Genomic DNA, 24,186 nt, shown 5'->3' on the forward strand with positions numbered 1-24,186 from the left:
GCATAAATGTCTTTTGATGGTCTTATATCCCATCCAAGGTTGTTCTCCTGCCTTGTGCCCTGTGCTGCTTGGGATAAGCTTTAGGTGACCCTGACCAGGATAAGCTGTTGGAGGAATAGACAAATCTGTTGCAAAATAAGTTGCATATGAAGTAAACTGAAAAACATACAGGTGCCCAACTTCTTTGCTCAGCTTATTAGTAGTAGTATAGTAGTAATAGTAGTATGTTATTGCTCACTTTGTTTTTAACCAAATAAGAAAATTATATTTCGAAAACTTCCAAAGTCCAGCACAGAAAACATACCAACTGCATTGTGAGAGGGGTTAGGGTTACAGGCCTTATCCCGTCTGCCCCGGCTGAAATGTGTGTACGCTCCTGGTGTATTTGCAGAACACCACCTATCTCCAGCTCGCGGAGGCACTGTGCTGGTCCTGATTTATGTGTGGGCAGGGTTAGGGTTAAACTGAAAAGGGGACTTTGTGCACATAAATATTTTACCCCGTGGAGGTGGATCTCTAACCAGTGCTGTGTTCATGGGAAAGCCTTGCACTCCTGTGTCCTCTGTGGATAAATGGAGATTCACCAGAAGCCCTGGTGTCAGAAGGGCGGCCTCGTAGCTCTTATGTTCTTACTCTTTATTGATGGAAAACTCAAAAATACAGTTTTTAAGTAATATATATAAGTTGATGCTGAAATATAGATTTGGCTGGGTTCAGATCGTGCTCCTGAACCATCATAATTAAATGTGGAAGCAGTTGGGAGAATATATCAGCCTGATTAAAGCCTAGCGAAGGGGTTAGGCATCCCAGAGGTCTCATGACGTTCCTGAGATTCTTAGTCTGTGTCTGACCATGCCAGTCACGTCTCAAAATTCATTCATCACGGACGATTTCAGAGCGCTATTAGTGTAGGAATGCCCTCATATTGCAGCGGCTTTAAACTTCATTCCTGATTAAACACCCAGAAATACCTCCTCTCTTAATGAAAAAGAGAAGACAACATTGTTTATTATTTTTTGTTATGTGCGTATCCCATAGACGCACATTATCTTTTCTTATCTGTGTCTGGGTTTTAAGCTTTAAATTGAATTTTCCACAAGGTTTGGTTGGGAGCTTAACAGACCATCCCAGCACAACCAATTAAACCGAGCTGAATTTTTTTGTTTTGAGGACATTAACAATAGGGTTATGGTCTTGCATCAGCTCCTCCGCCATGTTCTACCCTAACTCCACCCTTTGTTCCGTTTCCCTATGTAGTGTCCTACAGCCAGTCCCTCCAGTGGACTCTGAGCTTACTTCAGTGTAGCTCAAAAAACCTTCAGCCATTTCACAGCTGTTACCTGCACATCAGAAATCCGATCGCCTCATAATAATTTCATATATATATATATATATATATATGAAATTATTATGAGGCGATATATATATATATATATATATATATATATATATATATATAATGTGTGTGTATATATATATATATATATATATATATATATGTGTGTGTGTGTGTGTGTGTGTGTGTGTGTGTGTGTGTGTGTGTGTGTTTCCAATTCAAAGGGAAAGTCTTATATGAGGGTCTATTCACTGACTGCAAACCTCGTTTAAGAATAAAAGTATAACGTATAACTTTGTTTTTTCACAGTAACACAATTCTCAAAAAGTCCATGCTGCCAGTGCTTTGTCTAAATCACAATATTTGCTTCTATAATCTCTGTATTTTAAAGGTAGCAGAATTTAATGGCAGAATGCATTTTTTCCACCATTCTATTCTTGCTCCAAGGCCCAGTATTATGAACCTCTCTGTAATCCTTTCATTTTTCATGGCTTTAGCTGTGAAATAGGGAAGGATGCTTACTTTGTCTAAAATTATCTCAATAACTCCTCTCTTTGCTAGTGTAGAGGCAGACATAGTACAGTGTATACAGTGGGGAAATATTCTCTCAGAGGTGCCAAATAAGCCGATTAGTAGGCCGGAAGGCACACGAACACCTCTCTTTAGCCCATGTAGGTTCCCAAATGCTGTGTACAGTTGCAAGCTAAATTGTTCTGGCCCATTCCTGATTTCCCATTTTCTGCCGTCGCTTACAGCTGAAGAATTCCCTGAAGACTGATTTGTGCCTGGACCAGGGGCCTGAGACTGACAATGTTCCGATTCTTTACATCTGTCATGGGATGACACCTCAGGTAAACATCTCCGGGTTTCGGCTCCATCCCCAAGATCATTTTGTGTGTCTGCGTAGAATCCATTCTCAATATTATAACGGGAAAAGGAAGTACTTTTCTTGAGCCAACAAACAATCTACTATGTTATTAAATCATGTAATATCTACAGAGATTTAACAAAAGGTGACCACATTACTTTTTATGTCTGGTATAGTTTGCTTGACGGCCATATAATTAAGCTACTGTTACAAGCCTTGCTCAGGGCAATGTAACATGAAAAGGGAGACCACACATGGATTAGATTCACCTCATAATGTTTATTAAAAAAATAATGTGAAATCACAACGTGAGCTAGACATCATTGAAAGTGGAAGGTTAAAGGAAAGGTGTTGGAAAATTAGTGTGTGCTTAACCATCCAAAAGGTGCTGGACATTAGGGGTCCAATGACATCCGACCAGGAGGCCTTTATCTCCCCCTAGAGGTATGCCTGGGCCATTAAGAGTATCCACCTACACCTACTTGAGATACCTGCAAGAGAAACACAAAACACAGAGAGGACCAGGCAGGACCAAGCAACTGATTATCCTCGAAAGGTGTCAAGCTTTCCCATCAACCAGAAGTTAATATTTCAAGGATTATACTCTGTAGCTGTACTAGCTATGTCCAGCTGCCCATTGATGGCCGTTTTTATGCAAAAGAAGATGTGTGCTTGAAAGAGCATGTTATACTTATGCAGGTATGGAGAGGTGCTTCCAGCTGGAACGAGAGCACTACAAAGAATTCATGCACCAGTAATACCTGCCATTTTATTTGCTCAACGTCTACAATCTTTTCCTCACATTATCAGAAAATAGAGACTGTCAAATCTTATAAGTGCAGAGGCTGCTAACAGTTCTCAGCTATCTGTTCTCGTCCATATTTGTGTGCAGCTCTTGTATGGCTAGATCTGTTAAAGTTTTAGTCAACCCTCGACCTACCGATTGCGGTTGGTTTAGTAAGTTGTCTTAGGGCTTAGTTAATGCAAACACTATTGTGACCTTGCTGTTCGTTCTTTTCCTCTGCGCCACAGTGACAAGTTCCGTTCCAGTGGTGTAGAACTACACATCTACACATTCAGACTTGTAGAAGAATATTTAGGTCCTGAAAGAGAGGTGCAGCGAGGAAAATTTAGCAAGCGCTGAGATAATTTATAAATGCATGAATGTAAAAATGACTGAGCAGGTTGTAGGGTGTGAATCGAGTAAATAAGTGTATAGACAGAGCACGTAATCCAGGGGTCATAGAGGACATTATCTCCACAGACGTGTTTACTCATAACTGTCTCAAAGTCATCCTGCAGAATAATCTTGGCATGACACAGATTTTGTGTTACTCGTAAATATTCAGTCAGTAATTTGTTACATTTAAACATAGAAGTGGAATTTTATACTGAAGTATCATATATTTATGCATGTATGTGCCCTGCGATGGTTTGCCATTTGGGGTGTACTGCTTCCGTGCTCCCAGTGCCACGCGGAAATAGGCTGCAGACCCCTGTATGACCCTGACCAAGTATGTTCTACTGCAGTCCTTCTCCACTAGATCACTGCTTTTCACCCCGGTCCTCAGGGACCCCCAGGGGGTCCACAGTTTCGCTCCCTCTGAGGTCCCTGCCAGAGACTGAAGGGAGCAAAAACATAGACTGTCTGGAGGCTCCTGAGGACCGGGCTGCAAAACACCATTGTAGTGGAGTCAGATTTAAATATGGTGCCCTTGAGTTTTTTTTTTCCCTAATGAAATTTGGTTACTAGTCCATCATAAGGGAATAATGTTTGGTTCTTCCACTTCAGCAAAAAACAGCTTCAGTTATTTATGGAGAGCACGGATAATCCAGCCAAGGACACTGTTCACAATACGAGTTCTCGCACTCGCTGGATTCAGACAAATAACCCATCAGATTCAACATGCCGCCAAGTCATATCTGCAAACTGCAGCAGCTCTTGTTTGTCTCTGCGCCTATATGTATACGATGTTACCAAGTCCCTGGGTTAAGAACACCTGACTTTTGGACAGCTCGTACCTAAAAACAGACCATGTAGTCACTTTTATTATTCTTGTATCATTATTATTCTTCCATCCATCCATCCATTTTCCAAACCGCTTATCCTACTGGGTCACGAGGGATACGACACGAGCAATGGACACGAGGCAGGGAACAACCCAGGATGGGGGGCCAGCCCATCGCAGGGCACACTCACACACCAGTCACTCACACATGCACACCTATGGGCAATTTAGCAACTCCAATTAGCCTCAGCATGTCTTTGGACTGTGGGGGGAAACCGGAGTACCCGGAGGAAACCCCACGACGACATGGGGAGAACATGCAAACTCCACACACATGTGACCCAGGCGGAGATTCGAACCCGGGTCCCAGAGGTGTGAGGCAACAGTGCTAACCACTGCACCACCATGCCGCCCCTATTATTATTATTATTATTATTATTATTATTATTATTATTATTATTATTATTATTATTATTATTATTATTATTATTATTATTTAATAATAATAATATTATGGTAGTTGATATGTTTTAATGTATTTGGAAGTGTTTGGTGCAAAGAAAGGTAAAATAAGTATTATATACTAAGATAAACATGGGACTTGTACTTATTCCGACTTACCCACAAATCCGACTTAGACTCAGCTTTGGATCTCGTCCATAACCCGGCGACAACCTGTAATGCGCGACAGAGGGGTCTGCGGTCATTAGGTCGTGCCACAGAGTCATGGGGCAGCTCACGTCTTTAAGTTGCCCTGTGTCATTCCGAGGTGTCATCCAGACTCAAATGGTCTGTGGACATTAAGCTCAATCACAGGGAACTTCCAGGTAATCTTTCATGTGGGGACCCGCTGTTGGACAGGCATAAAGAAATGGGCAAATATGCAATATACTGTAATTTTCTGCAGTTATTCTTATATGAATGTCTTTAAACCATCCATCATCCTTCCTTTCCAAGCCTGTAACAATTTACCCCATAAATTGCCTAATTAGATCATTTTTTTTCCTCTGTGACAATAATATAATTAACATCAGTCAAAGTAGAGGAACGCTGTTGACTGGTCTTATATTTTTGCTATGGGTTGCAAATAATCGCCATTCAGAATTAGCCTGTACTGCCTTTATCGGGCATCTTTAAGGGTTTATTGTAGGTGACTTTTTTCCCACATGACTTTAGACTTTGAAATGTCTTCATACCTTGGTTCTTGAATCAATTGTAGATTTGTGCTTGAGATGAATTTACCCTGAACTATTATACTTAGATGAACCTCATTTCAAAAAGTACTAAACATATAGATTTGTTGATGTGGAGGCACAGCCGAAGAAATCATCTGTCACGTTCACAATTTTGACTTGGTCCCAGCCAGTCGGAGTTGCGAATAGATTTGGGGTTGAGCGTGGGGATAGAAATATACACAAGTTTCTGCTATGTGAACAGCATTCCCTGCATTCATTTTAGACAGATTGGCGAGGTGGGGGGAGGGGGGGGGTTGCAGCTGATCGGGCTTTGCACAGTTCAGCATTTTCTACATGAACCCTGTGAAGCACAACCTACCATAGGCACTACGCAGGCCAAAGGGGGGGGGGGCTATTTCATATACCCACTGCAAGCGATCCTCCTTATATTTCAGCGGGAACACATCAGGCCAGATCAGCTGCATTTCGCCAGGGTACATGATTATGAAAACCTTTTAGAACCATACGAATTGTATCTTGTGATGTTAAGAATTGGCTTCTGCTTTCAGTAAGTGACATGTGATGCCAGGGTTTCTTTCAATTTTTATCCATTAGCCTGTTTTCTAAGTGCCGGTTGGATGCAGGGTTGTATGACAAAGGGGATGGTGTCTGTCACATCTGCACCTGGTACAGTGCTGTTGAAAACGCTGGACCGGATACCGATCTATCGTGGGATGTGATTAACGTAGAGGATAAACAGGTGAAAATTCACTGTCGCATAAACCAATACACCCTATGTACGGCACACTGTGGATTGTTTCATTGCAATTATTTTATCTAATTGTTGGTTAGTGTCGCCATTGTCTCTGTGGACTATAGGACCAAACCAGCATATCCATAAAAAACCCACACGAAACAGGGAGCAACTTTCACACAGGGTGGGGGGCTCAAATCTGCCCCCCGCCCTCAGAGATGTGAGGTAACAGTGCCTTCCACAGCACTGCCCTACTTACATATTATACTTTCCTTAAATTTTGCATTTTGCTATAATCCTTTTGCTAACTTTAAGTAATTTGCGGTCAATTTGGAAGCAGTAAAATAAATATTAAATAAATAGAACAGAAATACAGAATTGAATGTTGAAAATAGATAGCTTTGTTGTTGTGAAAGCGCAGCAAATCTAATTTATTTTTAGAAGAGCTTTCAACACAGCAGGTGTAGTGCTCTCCAATCTGTTTCATTAAAGAGGTTTGAGTGAAAAGTGTAATTTGATTGGCTGGGCTCTGCTTGTGATCATCAGTTACCACTAAAATTACCAGTACATGTAACTCTTTCTCCGTGTGGTGTGTGGCTCAGCTGGTTAGGATGCTGCGCCTGTGGTCACAAGATTGTCGGTTCAAATCCCAGTTTCAGTGCTTTGTGCTTGCAATGTGCTTCTGCTGTAGGGCCCTTGATCAAAGCCTTTAACCCCCAATTGTTCCAGGGACTGGCTGACATATTTTGCTTTTGATAACAGTGTCTACTAATTAAATGAATGTAATGTCTATTAATACCGGTCCATCACATCCCAAAATAAATTGTTGATATGCATTCGGATTTCATATCGTTTAGCTATTTATCTGGGATAAATATATTTTACGAAACAGTTACAATACAGCACAATCTATTTTATAAGCAGTAGAAACTAAATATAAATATTTTTTTTTGGCTGTAAACATAAGATGGTATGTAATTGTTGTTAATAACATTGGATTTCTAAGTATAAACATATGTTTATCATGATATTCATATAGTTTTATTGAAGATAGATGTACATTTCAAGGATTCAAGACCTTTTTAAAAATTTTTTTTTTTGTACCAGGCTGATGGGTAGCTCAGTGGTTGAGGGCTCTCTGGCATGTCTGGAAGGTCATGGGTTCAAATCCCCTGGAATAGCAATTGTATCACCCCTGGTCCCTGGAGTGTGGGCCTTAACCCCAACTACTCCAGGAGAGCTGTGCTAGCTCTGCTTTCTGGCTCCATGTGTGCGTCACTTTGGGCAAAGGCGTCTGCTCAGTACTGTAAATACATGTAATCTGCCAAATGCAAGCTAAAAATAATTATTTTATGCTGAACTCATTTGCCTTTAGATTATTTCATGACTTGGAAAACTGAATACAAAATAAGAGTAACAATATGGTTATTTCCCCTTTGTTCTTAAGTATGGAACGAAGGAGTGAATTCAGGGAGACTTAGTAAGAGTAATTTGATGAGGACTGTCAGCAGCTCCTTATGGAAATGTGGAGTGCGGAGTAAATAAGATTACGCTTTACAGCTTACTGAAGGTAAAGAGGATATTTCGCTGTTCCCTGCCACATTTTTAATCCAATGCTCTCAAGGCACCCAGAATACACAGAATTCCCTATCAGAGAGTCACTCCATCACACAAGGATGAATCACCAAATAAAGTTGAATCGCTTCTGTACTGATATTATGTTTTTCCGTGACATAGGGGTACAGATATTTTGGTGATATTTCACTTCACATATTGTTTCATTTACAGGTCAGCAGTAGCTTTCCAGACTAATGCATACAGTCTTCAGCGAAGGTTTTCTGGAAAAATAAAAATCTTAGGAGTGAAAGTGAAGTGAAGTCAGCAGGCAATGTACCTTAAAGTATAAAGTACCTCCTCTGTGTGAAAGCGTTTCACTCACAGCTGGGGAAGAATGATGTGGAGAATTTTTCAGTGTCAAATATTTAAACTTGATGAAAAAAATACTGTCATTTGTTCATATTACAGCAGGCTGATGATACCCTTTGTGAACCTTACAGTATTACCTGAATAACATTTTTATGTAATTAATATGGAAGTTAAATAGGTAGAAATCACCTATAAAACACACATTTTAGTTCTTTACATCACTTACATTGAACATTGTGGGATACAGCATGAATTGTTTCATTACAATTATTTTTTGCTGAGAGTGGAATATTGTTAAGTATGGGTTTACTTGTTACACAATGTGCAAAAAGTGAAAAAGGTTAAATTCACATTATTCACATTCCTCAAAATGCCTTGAATAAGTCATGCAGCTTCAAATCCAATACTTAAGTAATCCTGTTCTGAATTCATTAAACGAACACTCAGTGAATTATAAAGAAATTCAGCCTGCTAGTAATATAAACAGAACAGTACAGGGGAATTGCGTGTGACTGCATCCAGAACAAATTTGTCTTTGCATAAATTCGAGACTTAAAGTGTATTTAAACTAGAATGAAGGATTTGTTAACGTTTCATTAGCATTTCCTTGAAGAGCACCAGCTCGTGTCAATCGGGGAATGTTTTTCAGGATGGAAGCACCATCCTCCGTCTGAATGAAATCTGAGTATTAATACTACTATGCAACCCGTGTAATAGATGGTGTCATCGTGGAAATTCGTCCTAATAAACAACTGTGCCGAGGACGAAGCTGCACAATGGTAGTGTCACATCTGTCTTTGCCAGCTGTTAGGGGACTTGTTGTAATGACACCCAGCTGTCTTGTCCACACGCCAGCACTCCCATAGTCCTGTGTGTGCGCAGAGATCTCTTTTACTTGCTAGCCAACGGGGTGCTTTGAAATTTCAGGACATTCTCGGAGTTGCCTAAAAAGCTTCCCGCTGCTTAATTTGAGCGCTTTTGCTAACCACCAAAATCTAGTTCTTTCTTGTTATTCAGGAATAAATGCCCTAAAAAAAACTGCTGGCCGTTATTTCTTTCCAATCTATATTTATTGTACCACTAGCATGGATTCCATCATGCATGAGCTGGGTTCATATCACTGACCTCTATTAAGTATCACTTTATGGTACCAAGGACAAACGGCACATCCTTTAGGTTCATGTATTTATCGGAATTTGTAATCTCAGAACATCAATGGACATTGTTACGTTCCTATGATAATTAGGAGATGTTCCTTTTTAATCGTGGCCTGCAAGTAGTTCATTTTATTATGTTGCTCATGGTTTTACTGCAGGTGTCATAGAACTAGGAGGAAGTAAGAGCTTGTAAGAGAGTCTGGGTTGGATGTATTTGGGCTTCTCGGTCTGGGCATGGATGGCTTTAACACAGTAGTGCAAGTGAAACCAAAAGGAATATTTCCATCATCAGTTTATACCTCTATATAAAACAGCTGTAATGGATTCACATGAACCCCTATGATTTTTTTTAAATCGTGGTTCTCACAACTAATCATAGTTGCCGGTATTCGTTTAGCTGAAGTCATTTGTCAATTTTACTCATTTGAGTGGTTCACTAAGTGAAAATACTAGTGACAATACAAAGAGATTTTTATTCACAAACAATTTTAACAAAATATGGGTAGATGTTTAAAAATACACTTAGTTTTTTTCCATTAAAAATTAATTATCTAATCAACAATTGCTCAATTATTCAGTAACCTTTGAACAGTCAACCAGTCATTTCCAAAATACATGTTAGTCACTTTTCATATATGTACTAAATAGTATATTGTTTGTTTGCATTGTTATACTGAATAAAAAGTTCTTATAAACGGTTCAGTTCTGTAAATCTCTTGTTTTGTTGTGGTCTCTATATTTTAAGTACCAGCTTAGCAATCCTGTGTGGTTTTGCATGCTGCCTTTCCAGAATGTGTATTACACCAGCACTCAGCAGCTACACATCGGCGTCCTGAGCCCAACCATCGACGACGACGACAACAAGTGCCTGGTTGACGTCAACAGCAGGCCGCGGCTCATCGAATGCAGCTATGCCAAGGCCAAGCGAATGAAACTGTACTGGCTCTTTACTCAGGTAAGGGACTGTGGCACATGCCGTAAGTTATCCTTCTGTATGCATCTATGAGAATTAGGTAATTAAGTAAAGTTATAGGTCACTGGAAAATTCAGCAAATGAAAGTGTTAAGGAGACATTATGGAATCTTCTTTAATGAGGCTGATTATTAAGAACATGATTTGAATTTCCCTTGGCTGATTTTGGCCTCGTTAGGAACTGTCCTTACAAATAGTGTCTAGCGAGAACCCTGTGGCCCACTGGTCTCTAACATTGCTATATAATATTGAATTGAATTGAATTACTCAATTCAAGGTAGTTGTAAGTAGTAAGTAGATGCTGATGACATTCATTTGCATTGTCACGGTAAAGTCTATTCTTAGTATCAAAAATGAGAAGCTATGAGAGGTCCACTGAAAATCATCCGCCAAATTAATGCTTATGTGGCACATGGTCATGAGCAAAGGTGGAACATTCAGGTCTAGAAAGTACAAATCCAGACCAAGGGTTTGTTCCAACCAACATTGCTCCGTGAATGTGACTCTCCTTTTACTCAACTAGCTGGCTGAAACAAAATCTTGGCCTGGATTTGTACTTTTGGATTTGAACTTTCCACCTCCGGTCACGGGGAGCCTGGAGCTTATGCCAGGAAGGCTCTGGAAGGCATGCAAGACCATCACATGACACACACACAATCACACAATACAGACAATTGGGAGACATCAGTTCAGCGTGTCTTTGGACAGTGGGAGGAAACCAGAGGACCATGAGGACATTCACACAAGCCGGAGGTGTGAGGCCACAGCGACAGCCTCTGAGTAGGCATGCACACGTGAATCATGCCGATTCATTTCTCCGAGAAAATGCTTACAAATACTAATAATTGATTGATACTTGTTTCTAGCAGGTTATCATGGTTTGCAAAAGCTTTGGATTTGAAATGATGTTTGAGATGGTTAAACTCAAACTATTGTGGGGGGTCTGCAGAAATGGTGGGCAATAAAGGCTTAGATGTTTTTCTTTTGTACATCTGACCTCATTGGTACTTTAAGGATTAAGGATCTCCTCTGTGTTTTAGCCTCCTTCAGGTTTACCGTCTAGTATCACTCAAGAAGACACTGCGTGCATCATCCTCCCGATCAGTGTCAACGAAATTAAAGTGCAAACTGAAGAGTCAAAAATCTTTTCATAGAATTTATACATTGTGGTACATTTAATCTTGCTAATTCTCAGTCTTTTTTTTATTCTGTTGATTGATTGATGTAAGATAGACAGAAAGATTCAAGGGGAATTTAACATGCAAACAGCAGCAAGAAGATATATTAACCACAGATAATTAGCGTTTCTTCATTCTTATTGTTCGTTTTTTCCCCTGTGCTTTAGGACACAATAATCATTTGCTTTGAAAACAAACCTCTATGGTATTATGATTTATATTAAATTTGGTGGAGCAATAGTTAGCACTGTTGTCTCATACTTCTGGGACCAGGGTTCAAGTCTCTACCAGGGCTTCATGTTCTCCTGGGGGGACTCTGGGGGGACTGCTGTCCAAAAACTTGCTGAGGTTAATTGAAGCTGCCACATTGCCTGTTGTTGTGCTTGTGTGAGTGAATGGTGTGTGAGCGTACACTGCGATGGGTTGTTCCCTGCCTTGAGCCCATAGCCTGTGACATAGCCTGTCTGGATCCCCCATAACCCTGAATAGGGCAGAAGATGGATGGATGTATGGAAGTCTATGCAGTCAGTATCCAACGGCTTCCTGTTTAGGTGGTGTAGCAGGATAAAGCAGGCGTCGTTTTAATACCCGTCTCCACATAATTCTTTTAGCATGATTCCTTCCTAAAGGTGAATGTGTTTTCCTTCAATACCAGCCATTATGTTGGCCGTGATGTGGAACATCTCAGCAGGCCTGGGATTTAGATGGAGGCTAGAGACCAGCTGCTAATGGACCCACAATTGCACTCAGTAATGTAGAGTGAGCTGCAGGTCCATTATCCAGGAGTAATTGGGCTGCGGAGAGCTTCGTGATCACTGTGGACAGCACACAGGTACAGCGTGTCATTAGGGCACGAGGACTGTTACATGTTTTTTTGTGACGTCCTGAAGAGCTATGTCCTTATTTTAGATTTTTATTATTTTTATTATTATTTATTATTATTAATGTAGTTATAAAAAAAGAAAGTATAAATGAATGATGAGCAATTTCCTGGAAAGTATTTACAGCAATGGTCGCACACCATTTACAGGAGATGTACTAATAACCGTTGCTATCCTTGGCTTTAAGTGTTGCAGGCACTGCTTTTCTGTTTAGGGGTACAGAGCTAAAATCATCATTTTGCAAAGCTGAGCTCTGATTTTGTATGCAGTCCTGCTTTGTCATCTCATTCAGCTGTGTGGTAAAACAATTGTATTGTGTCTTCAGAGTAAAGGAGTTGTTATTATTTTATCCAGAAGGTGATGAAACCTGGAACTAATTCAGGGAATATGAACAGGCATGTCAAACTAGCAAGAGCACGCATTGATAGTGCTTCTCAGCCCGGTCCTCATGGAACCCCAAGACAGTCCATGTTTTTGCTACCTCCCTGCTCCCGGTAGGAGCAAAAACATGGACTGTCTCAGCATCCCAGATAACCGGGTTTAGAAACAATGCTCTAGAGAGACATATTTTGGGGTTGTTTAGCTTCACGGAGAGAGATCTGCAATATAACATGACATCCCTGTTACAACACTAAGCTCCACAAACAGTTAACAGCAGAGTATAGTGTACATTTAAAATAATGATTAAGATTGTATGCTGGTCATTGGGGAGTGATGTTCCTCTCACTCGTCTATAGTTTTCTCCACCTCACTCATTTCCTCACTCTCCTGGTGGCTGACAACCAGAATTGAAATCTTTCAGATGTACAGTAGATGACAAATGAGCTTTCAGACTGACTAGTTGTCTTCCCTAAATTCCATCCGTAATCTGAATCAGTTATGCAAATGAGCTTATTTAAAATTGAAATATTTTCTGGATAGACAGATGCAGGGTGGATAGAAAGCAAACAGGAATAGCTGCGTATATCTATCACCAAGCATTGTTGTTACATATTTTAGTTTACATCATAGTATGCAATGTATGAGATCTTTTTTTCAGTAAGACTAAAAATGAAAAGTATATGTAGTACAGTTTTATCATTTTGGGAAGGTCATTGTCATAAAAGGTTATACTGGGAATAGTGCAGCTCCTAATAACGTAATTGCTATATTCAGCATGAAATACGTTCAGGCAATAGAAATCATACTATTTAAAATATGCACTTTATAAGTTTTATCACATCTTATTACTGTACTTGACACAAAACAATTAAAAAACTTTGACTTTTAATGCAAATTTGGGCCATCAGAGGTTACATAGAACAACCTACAATTTTATCACCAATAAACTCACATTTGATCAGATCTTAAGAGTAGCTCAGGCATGGGCGAGGACTGGGTTTTGTTTACAGAGATTAAGCCCCCAATGTTTTTAGCGAAGCCCAGCTTCTCTCTGCTGTGTGACAAAGACCTAGATATCTTCTGACCCTAGATCAGCCCCTGATTCCAGGATCACTTACCCAGCCACACAGAACTGTGCCTTCCCAGTATTTACTTTCTTCATCCTCCCAATCCATCAGCCCTGCTTTAGCCCTTTGATGACCAGGATCGAACCTGCTAATAAAATTTTGAAGGTGATTTAACTCTGGAGAGTTTCTTTGATTTGAAGTCTAGAGCTTCATCTCAGCCCCTGTCGTCACAGCTTACTGTTTTGCGAATGAATATAGCAGTAGAGGGGACTTGATCCAGGAAATTATGGCTCCAGCGTCATATGAAATGATTCATTTGAGCTGATAAATAGCTTACGTGTGTCAGAGCTGAATATGGACGTGCAGAAAGGGGGTCTCCATTTCCTCTCTTCTGTTTTTTGTCATTTTGTGGAAACATATTATCGAGCATAATATATACAATATATATAGAAATATTATTTTTATCTTTCTGTAGTCCTAAAAATAAAATAAGAACTTATAAATTAAATACACAAAATTTATGAGCCAATAGGTTATGGAAAAAATATTTTATATAAGATTATTGTGAATAAAAAACATTTGGCTTCCAAGGATTTATCAGGGTTGTTTAAAATAATTGGATTACAAATGCATATATTTCCCAGTGGTAGAACTGGGAGTTTTATATTTTGCCAAAAATTCATTCATTTATTACACAAAATCCTCAGCACTGAAGTGGTCACATATCTCTAGCTTTACACAGAGATATAGGGCTTGTAAATAAGTGCCCTAAGGCCTCATATCTTCAGTTGTTAAGAGCAAGATAAGCTTTTCTCTGTTGTATCCTCATCCCATATTCCCTTCTGGAGAGCAGCTTGCTTTTAATGCTGCTTGGTTGGTTCTTTGGGCCTCATTCGCGTTGGTTCCAGAATTCTCTGGAATTCTCCCTTGCAGGTGAGAGTGCAGTATGTTCACAGCAGCATAAAGGGGATGGATCCTGAGCACCGATTAGCCGGTTGGCCTCCCCCTGTAAACAGTGACTGGTACTGATACGCAGCCTGTCAGCGTAGGATGGCAGTCAGCTTAAATAGGGTTTACCTAACCTAGCAATTAAGGTATAATCACGTGTTGTGATGGGTTCGGTTTTGATGTAGGGGAAGGCTTAGAGGAATGAGGATGGCAGGTAATTGAAGGCCTGGCTCTTTTAACGAAGGGCATTTATAATGAAAACACAGAGAAGGCAGGGTAGCGGAATGCTGCAGTATGCATGCAAGGGTACTAGTAGTGAGATGGTGTAAGTGTTAGGAAGCCTTGTAAAGGTGGAAATTTGCTGGCAAGAACAACATCTGCAGACAGTGTGTCAGCAAATGAGACTGATGGCCTCTTATGGGACAATTGAAGTGAGTCAACTAAATTATGGGCATGTAAGAAGAGAAATTAGCCACAGTGAATTGCCGTCATGGATGATTTTGTATTTATATAAATTCTAATAAACAGGCTGATTTTTTAATAACCAGTTCTGATGATCAGGGACAAGCAATATAGAAATTTGTCCTTCATATTGTCAGTAAGGATATGATCTCTGGGATATGATGCACTGCGGAAAAACTAATGTTTAAAATAGGCTGTATTTATAAATGATTAGGCAATATTAAATAAGCATTTAAGTATGTATGGAAAATTATTCTCTGTGTATATAACATGATTGAATGTTCAATGAAATGAGAGAATTAGTGTATTTATCTTTGGTGGATATATACTGTCAATACTTATGTTATTTGTTAAAAATATTGATTTAGAGGAAGAATGTAATTTGAAGTGGATCTTTGACACCACGTCATTATTTAGTAAATGTGCCCCTCTGTAAACTAATCAGGGGTGACTTTCCCGAAAGCAATCGATCTTAGTGAGATCTATGTGCGTTTCCCATAACCCTTCGTTATTTCAGAATTAACAAAGAACGTTAAGTAGTACTTTGTTGGCTCCTCCCCAGCCTCCGTGTGGGGAAAAAAAAACTAGACTGCCGATTACAGGAACATCGATCCCATGTATTTCCATCCATCCATTTTCCAACCCACTTATCCTACTGGATCGCGGGGGGTCCGGAGCCTATCCTGGAAGCAATGGGCACGAGGCAGGGAACAACCCAGGATGGGGGGCCAGCCCATTGCAGGGCACACTCACACACCAGTCACTCACACATGCACACCTATGGGCAATTTAGCAACTCCAATTAGCCTCAGCATGTCTTTGGACTGTGGGGGGAAACCGAAGTACCCGGAGGAAACCCCACGACGACATGGGGAGAACATGCAAACTCCACACACACGTGACCCAGGCGGAGACTCGAACCCGGGTCCCAGAGGTGTGAGGCAACAGTGTAACCACTGCACCACCATGCTGCCCCCTCCTGTGTATTTCAATGATGAAGTATGTTATGTGATTGACACACCAGCTATATGTAGATTAAAAAAAAAACATAAATATATAAACTAAGAAGAAAGACACCAAAGCAATCAAAATTAAGACCAAAATAAATTAACCTATTTGCTAAAAATATAAAAATGGGCTCAAAATGTGATTTTGCTTCTGCGTAAAAAAACAGGCAGTGGAGAGCAGTAAGAAGAAAAAGGAAACTATTACTTCTCCAAAAAAGCCTTTAAACAACTTATTGAGGAATTGGCCAAAAATATATTTTAATAAAGTAATTAATGCAATAATTAATTAGTGCAATGTTGTGCAGCATAGTGCCCATAAGAAAAACGGCACAGCAGCATTCAGGGGGAAAACTCAGAGCTCCAAGGACTCATGTAGGCAGCAGATTCACATCTTCCACATACCGAAAGCAGTCTGGTGTTCTTTGGTGTGCGGTGACATACCTCTGCTCAGCCACAGTGTGGGGATTCAACACTGGAATCCGCAGGTATTTGCTTAGTAGATACCTGCTGTCTCCCAATAACCAGCTACCAGCTGATACACCATTCGTTGCCATCTGAGACACTCCAAAGCTGAACCAGATATAAGCACCATGTGTCCTCCCTGGCCACTTGGCGACAATGTCTATAAAATGACCTCGATGGTTGCACATCACCTGGACATTTAGGCCTAGTGGCAAGAACCCTTTTAGACAGATGCAGGTGGGATTCAATGGGCTGTAAATATGTATGGGACTAATGGTTCCTTCTACTGCACCTACTGTACAATGCCAGGTATGCCTGCAGTGGCAGGAAAACCAGTATGAGTGTTATGCAAGGCATCCCCACCTGCTGGACATTGTATGTAGTTGTACACACAGTGCAAAGGAAATGCGATTAATGCATGGACAGGTGCAGGATCTTGCTGAGGCCTAGTGCATCTGTAGGTTTGCAGGAATCCACCAGTGGCGTGGAAGCAGAGGGCTGTCAGAAGCTGCACGGTGCATTGAGGGCAAAATTCCGGCGTGTTCCTTATTTCAGTTTATCCAGCGGCTCATTATTTCACCCCGGCCAGCCTGGTTTTCTGTATGAGTTGTTCATTAATGAGATGGTCCAAGGGGTTCATGACCACCTGCAAAAGCAACTTGGCCGCCTCAAAAGCTGTCTTCTGTTGACTTGTGCAATTCTCTGCCATTTGAGGGATTCACCTTCCCAGTTCAAAAGATGTGACTGAAGACATAGCAAGTTTGATTGGTTAGCTCATTATGTAGCTTACCAGGTTTGTTCATAATTTATTAAATGGATTTTGACCCCTTATGAGAAAAACATTGGATCCAAGATTTCCCTTGCCCAAACGCGGGTCACTGCCCCCCCGAACCAGGCCTGGGGGTGGGGCTCGATGGCAAGTGCCTGGTGGCCAGGCCTGCACCCATGGGGCCTGGTCGGGTGCAGCCCAAAGAAGGCTCACCACCTGTAGGAGGGGCCATAGGGGTCAGGTGCGATGTTAGTTGGGAAATGGCCCAAGGCGGGGACCTTGGCGGTCCGATCCTCGGCTGCAGAAGCTAGTTCTAGGGACATGAAATGTCACCTCTCTTACGGGGAAGGAGCTGAGCTGGTGCGCGAGGTTGTGATGTTCCGAGATAGTTGGGCTCACCTCCATGCACTGCTTGGGCTCTGGAACCAGTCTCCTTAAGGGGAGTTGGACCCTCTTCCACTCTGGAGTTGCTCGCAGGGAGAGGCGCCTGTACATTGGGGTTTATCACAGTGGACGAGAGGGTAGCCTTCCTTCGCCTTGGAGTGGGGGGACGGGTCCTGACTATTGTTTGCGCTTATGCGCCAGGTGGCATTTCAGAATACCCACCCTTTTTGGAGTTCTTGGAAGGGGTGTTGGAGTGCACTCCTCGTGGGGACTCTCTTGTTCTGCTGGGGGACTTCAATGCTCACGTGGGCAATGACAGTGACACCTGGAGGGGAGTGATTGGGAGGAACGCCTTGCAACTGCATGTCTTGGACACTTGAGTGAAGAGAGGGGTGGAGCTGTCAACTGATCTCTACCTGGTGATGGGTTGTCTCTGCTGCTGGGGGAGGAAGCTGACCAAGCCTGGCAGGCCCAAGCGTATAGTGAGGGTCTGCTGTGAACATCTGGCGGATTCCCCTGTCAGGAGGAGCTTTAACTCCTACCTCCGGCAGAACTTCTCCCATGTCCCAGTGGAGGCGGGGAACATTGAGTCCGAATGGACCATGTTCCGCACCTCCATTGTGGAGGCGGCTGACTGGAGCTGTGGCCGTAAAGTGGTCGGTGCCTGTCGCAGCGGCAATCCCCAAACCCACAGGTGGACACCCGTGGTGAGGGATGTCGTCAAGTTGAAAATGGAGTCCTATCAGGCCTTTTTGGCCAGTGGGACTCCAGAGGCAGCTGACAGCTACCGGCAGGCCAAGCGGAGTGCAGCTTCGGCGGTTGCCGAGGCAAAAACTCAGGAGTGGGAGGAGTTTGGCGAGGTCATGGAAAACGACTTCCGGACGGTTTCGAGGAGATTCTGGTCCACCATCCGGCGGCTCCGGGCGGGAAAGCAGTGACACATCAACACTGTTTATGGTGGTGATGATTTGGGTCAGTGGGGAGAGTACTTAAAAGACCTCCTCAATCCCGACACAGTCTGGGGACTTGGGGGTGGACTCCCCTATCTCTGGGGCGGAGGTCGCTGAGGTGATTAAAAAGCTCCTCAGTGGCCGGGCCCCGGGAGTGGATGAGATCTCTGGATGCTGTGGGGCTGTCCTGGTTGACACGCATCTGCAGCATCGTGTGGACATCGGAGGCAGTGCCTCTGGACTGGCAGATCGGGGTGGTGATACCCCTCTTTAAGAAGGGGGACCGGAGGGTGTGCTTCAACTATATGGGAATCACACTCCTCAGCCTTCCTGGTAAAGTCTATTCAGGGGTCCTGGAGAGGAGGGTCTGTCGGGTTGTCGAACCTCGGATTCAGGAGGAGCAGTATGGTTTTCGCCCTGACTGTGGAACAGTGGACCAGCTCTATACTCTCAGCAAGATCTTGGAGGGTTCATGGGAGTTTGCCCAACCAGTCTACATGTGTTTTGTGGACTTGGAGAAGGCATTCGACCGTGTCTCTTGGGGAGTCCTGTGGGGAGTGTGGGGTGTTCGGCTTCCTTATAAGGGCTGTTCGGTCCCTGTATGACTGGTGTCGGAGCTTGGTCCGCATGGGCCACAATAAGTCGAACTTGTTTCCGATGAGGGTTGGACTCTGTCAGGGCTGCCCTTTGTCACCGATTCTGATCATAGCTTTTATGGACAGAATTTCTAGGCGCAGCCAGTGCGTTGAGGGTGTCCGGTTTGGTGACCTCAGGATTACTGTAGGTCTCTGAATTTTGCAGATGATGTGGTTCTGTTGGCTTCATCGGACCGTGAACTTCGGCTCTCACTGGGACAGTTCGCAGCCAAGTGTGAAGTGGCTGGGATGAGAATCAGCACCTCCAAATCCAAAACCATGGTTCTCAGCCGGAAAAGGGTGGAATGCTCTCTCCGGGTCAGGGAGGGGGTCCTCACCCAAGTGGAGGAGTTTAAGTATCTTGGGGTCTTGTTCATGAGTGAGGGAAGGATGGAGCGGGAGATCGACAGGCGGATCGGTGCGGCGTCAGCAGTGATGCGGGTGCTTCATCCGTCTGTCATTTGTAAGAAAGAGCTGAGCCAAAAGGCAAAGCTCTTGATTTACCAGTCGATCTACGTTCCTACCCTCACCTATGGTCGTGAGCTATGGGTAGTGACTGAAAGAACGAGATCGCGAGTACAAGCGGCCGAAAAGAGTTTCCTCTGCAGGGTGGCAGGGCTCTCCCTTAGAGATAGGGTGAGGAGCTCGTCATTCGGGAGAGACTCAGAGTAGAGCCGCTGCTTCTCTGCATCGAGAGGAGCCAGATGAGGTGGCTCGGGCATCTGGTCAGGATGCCTCCTGGATGCCTCCCTGGTGAGGTGTTCTGGGCATGTCCCACTGGGAGGAGGCCCGAGGGAAGACCCAGGACACGCTGGAGGGACTATGTCTCTCGACTGGCCTGGGAACGCCTCAGGATTCCCCCGGAGGAGCTGGATGAAGTGGCTGGGGAGAGGGAAGTCTGGGTTTCCCTGCTGAGACTGCTGCCCCTGCGACCTGACCTTGGATAAGCAAAAGATGATGGATGGATGGATGGATGGATGGATGGATGGATGGATGGATTTTGAATTGACCCTGTAAGATGTAGAATTGGAATGACAGTAAGAAGAATTTAAATAATTTCATTTCAATGCAATCATACAACACATGAATGTCATTTAATCTAGCAAAGCACAATTAAGTAACAGATTTTCTTCCAAGATGGTAGATGCATATATTGACCATAAATGTATTAGTGAGTAAACTTTATATTTGTATGATTGTAAGATAATAGTTTTAGCCTATTCTAACAATATGCATTTGGTTTGTCATCCCTCTAATTCCTTTTCCATGTGTATATATTTATTATTTTTGCATATTTAACTGCTTATGTGTGTTACCATTTGTGAGGAGTCTCCATGCAGTAGCTTTTCCTGTGGGTTGTCAGACGGACAGGGTTATGATATGGTTACTTTTATGACTGTATGAAGTGCTTTTTCTCCATGATATACAAAATCACAGTTAATTCATTTATTCTATAGGTGACACTTAAAGTGTGGCATTCATTATGAATAACAGTGACATGCACAGACTTTTCAGGCAGATGCTCAAACAGGTGCATGGCTGACGGGAATTTTTTGCTGCTGTAAATATTCGTGATCGCGTGGTGGGGGGTATGGGCGGGATTCAGTGCATGCTGGGTGATTCATATTGAAATGAAACTGTATTGTTAAAGCTGCACTTATACTACGTATATGAATTTATGTGAAATCAATTCCATTTTAATTCTACTTCCTTATATTCAAAGTCAAATTGCAATATGTGTGTGTCATGTTTTCAACTGATTTATGAATTGGATTTGTTTTTCAGGGTTATTTTCAAGTCAGTTCTCAGTGGTGCACATCCCAGTTATGTGTTACAACAATCGTAGTTTATATTGAAATATTGACCTCTTATTATATCATCAGCATTATTATGTTGTCCAAAAAAGAGCATCAGTGTGTTTTTGTCATCTATTTTGGCCAATGTCTGTGTCTGTGACGGCAGCAGGCAAAAGTGCAAATAAAGAATGACTTAATAACAAGTGGGTCAGGGCACTCATAAATCTATGAACAAGATGCCGAACCACTTTAGTTACGAAGGGTTTCAGGAAACACGTGCTAATTAACGATCGATCTTAAGTACTAGATAATGAACTACTTAGCGGAAAGCCACCTCAGACAACTTCCATCCAACTTCCATCCGCTTATCTAGCACAAAATCACAGGCAGCAGAGGTACCCGCTCTATGGGATGTCAGCCCACCGCAGGGTAGGTACATACACACAGTCACGCTCAGGCAAACTTGCATCATGGGCAATTCAAGGATGCCAGTACTACAGGCAATATTGGGATAAAAGCCACACAAGTGGCATGCAGTCTTCACTGCATTCAAAACCCAATTTGCTGCCCCAAATAGAAAGTATGATAATTCTAAATGCTGTAAATTTATTTTTACATGGTATAATGACAATATGAGGTTTCTCATTCCAATTCTAAAGATACTCAGATGTATCAATCAAGTCGCATGTAAGATGGGTTATCTGCATTGAATTTATTTAAGAAAATTATCACTACTAGCTAAATAAATCAAATTTGTATATTAGTAGAATATAAATATAGACATGCAAGGGATTGAAACTGTTTTTTTCTTAAATTATTTCTAGCAGCCCACATATATGCAAAGCTTAATTGCAGCAACTGTCTTCTTCGCAAGAAAAGCATTCGTTTTGTTTCCCTTTCGGGTGCGATGCTGATTCACGTTAGAACTGATTACATTACATCTATGCCTTTTTGAAGTAAAAGCCCCTTCCACCCCCGTCCTAAGATAATCCCTGTGAGTCTCCCTGTTAATTCTCATGTCCTTCAGGCTAGGAAATAAAAGGCTTGAAGCAACACAGAAATCCTTACAAACATGCTTATCGTCAGCTGCTGTGTTACGCCACTCTTTACGCCGGCTGTATTTATTTACTGTTTATCTCGTAGGATTCTGGATAGCTGTGCACAGGTTGCACGGTATCAGAAAATTACATGGTGTTTACTGTTAGCTGATATATAATTTAGAAATTTAGAAAGTGATTATATTAATGTTTGACAGTTTAATTATTGAAAATATAAATCACTTTTCCATTATAGATAGTCAAGGTGACAGAAGATGCACATGATGTAAATTGTCATATATTAATCTGGTGTTTCCCAATCTGGCCCTCAGGGACCCACAGATAGTACATGTTTTTGCTCCCTCCCATGTTGGGAAGTAAAAGCCCCATGTTGGGAGCAAAAACATTGACTGTCTGACAGGGAGCTCAGAGGGAGCAAAAACATGGACCAACTGTGGGTCCCCGAGGACCGGATTGGGAAACACTGTGTTAATCTAATGAGAAGATAAATAACATGGTGTCATTTGTGCGTCTTGTGTTCCAGGGAGGATCAATCCAGAACAGGAAATCCAAGCGATGCCTCGAGCTTGTGGAAAGCAGCGTCGGCGAGTTTGGATACCAGCTGGCCCTCCAGAAGTGCAATGGTCAGACATGGACAATCAGCAATCTGCTCTCTGCCAGCTCTTTCTAATGGAATATGAATTGTCTGTCCATTTTCAGCACAGGACCTGACGTGGCCATAGAGGACAGACTTTTGAATTCTGCCCTTTTGTGTTTCCATGGCAATAGTTGAGAACGGCGCCACACCATAGAAAACACTTCAAGCACTTTGATTTTTTTCTCCTGTTTCCTCAGCGGCATCATGCAGTTAATGGTAAACACTTAAAAAGGTGTTTCAGCCGGTGAGTCGGCTACGGTTTGTTAAACTCACCCTCTGAAACCAACATTTTTTTAATATATATTTTGATTAAGGCATCCTCAGTTTGATTTGAGTTTTACCAGATCCAATACACTCATTTAACATTTTTGCTACTGTGTAGCGTGCATTTGAAGTGTATTCTGCTGGTTGTCCCTCTGGTGTCTCAGGTTTGTAGGTCTTGCTCATAATGAAATGACGCACAGTTCTGAGGAGATGCATACGTGCTGGAAAATGATAGACTGAAGATTCAAACTATTTTCTAAATATTATGAATATTTATATCTAATAGTAAACATAAGAATGGTAAATATGTGTGGGTGTGTTATTTCTGCAAAAAAAAATAGATGAATATATACTGAAACAATATATAATGTATATCAGAAATATATGAGTATATGAACATATGAATATATGAACATTTATTCAGAAAGCAGCAGAATTTATTAAAAGTATAAACTTTCATGATAAAGTCTTACATAAAAGAATTTCAAAGGAGACAAACGGGATGTTTGAAACATTTTAACCATATTGCAAATGGTTGGTTATTACTGATATACTGTATGTAGAAGTTCATGTACTGAAATATACTGATATATAGCCTTATTAAGAGCAGTAACAGTGGTATGCTTTGAGGACTAAAATCTGTTCTGCTATTCTGTGGTAGTATTACCCTTCAAAGAAGACTGTTCAGCCAATAGGCAATCAGACCACCAGAAAAAGTTTTATGCACAATTATTTTTCAGCTCAGACCCTGGGCTGCACAATATGGGATATGTAACGACAGTAGAATCGTGTTGTTATGAAAGCAGGAAGCTCTAAATTTCAGTTTTCACTATAAAATTCTCTATTTAAATTTACAGAACCTCCTGGTTTAAACATAGTCCAGGTACTGAAACTGCAAACCTTTCAGATTTTTTGTTTTTCATGGGCCCAACCCTGTTTTTTCTAAATGCAACCTTTTTGGGATTTCTGTAGGCTTCCGTCAATGTATCGAATAAAATTTTTCACTAAATTAGTGGATCACAGCAGGGAGCACAATACTGACACACATCCAGTTATAAACCCGCACGTTTACTTCAGAATATCAAGACAGAAAGAGCAGCTTTGTATTTC

At 41.8% G+C, this 24,186-nt stretch overlaps 1 protein-coding gene across 1 annotated transcript in view; it reads left to right on the forward strand.

Moving 5' to 3' along the window:
* Positions 1–23,371, forward strand: part of LOC125704029 (polypeptide N-acetylgalactosaminyltransferase 18-like) — an 88,603-nt gene extending 65,232 nt beyond the window's left edge. The window contains exons 9-11 of the mRNA XM_048969309.1: positions 2,092–2,187; positions 10,016–10,180; positions 22,699–23,371. Of these exons, the coding sequence (XP_048825266.1) occupies positions 2,092–2,187; positions 10,016–10,180; positions 22,699–22,845 (408 nt within the window). The 3' untranslated portion in view covers positions 22,846–23,371. The remainder of the gene's footprint in view (positions 1–2,091; positions 2,188–10,015; positions 10,181–22,698) is intronic.
* Positions 23,372–24,186: the final 815 nt, after the last annotated feature.

The sequence above is a fragment of the Brienomyrus brachyistius genome, chromosome 11, assembly GCF_023856365.1.
Source record: "Brienomyrus brachyistius isolate T26 chromosome 11, BBRACH_0.4, whole genome shotgun sequence".
Taxonomy (NCBI): Eukaryota; Metazoa; Chordata; class Actinopteri; order Osteoglossiformes; family Mormyridae; genus Brienomyrus; species Brienomyrus brachyistius.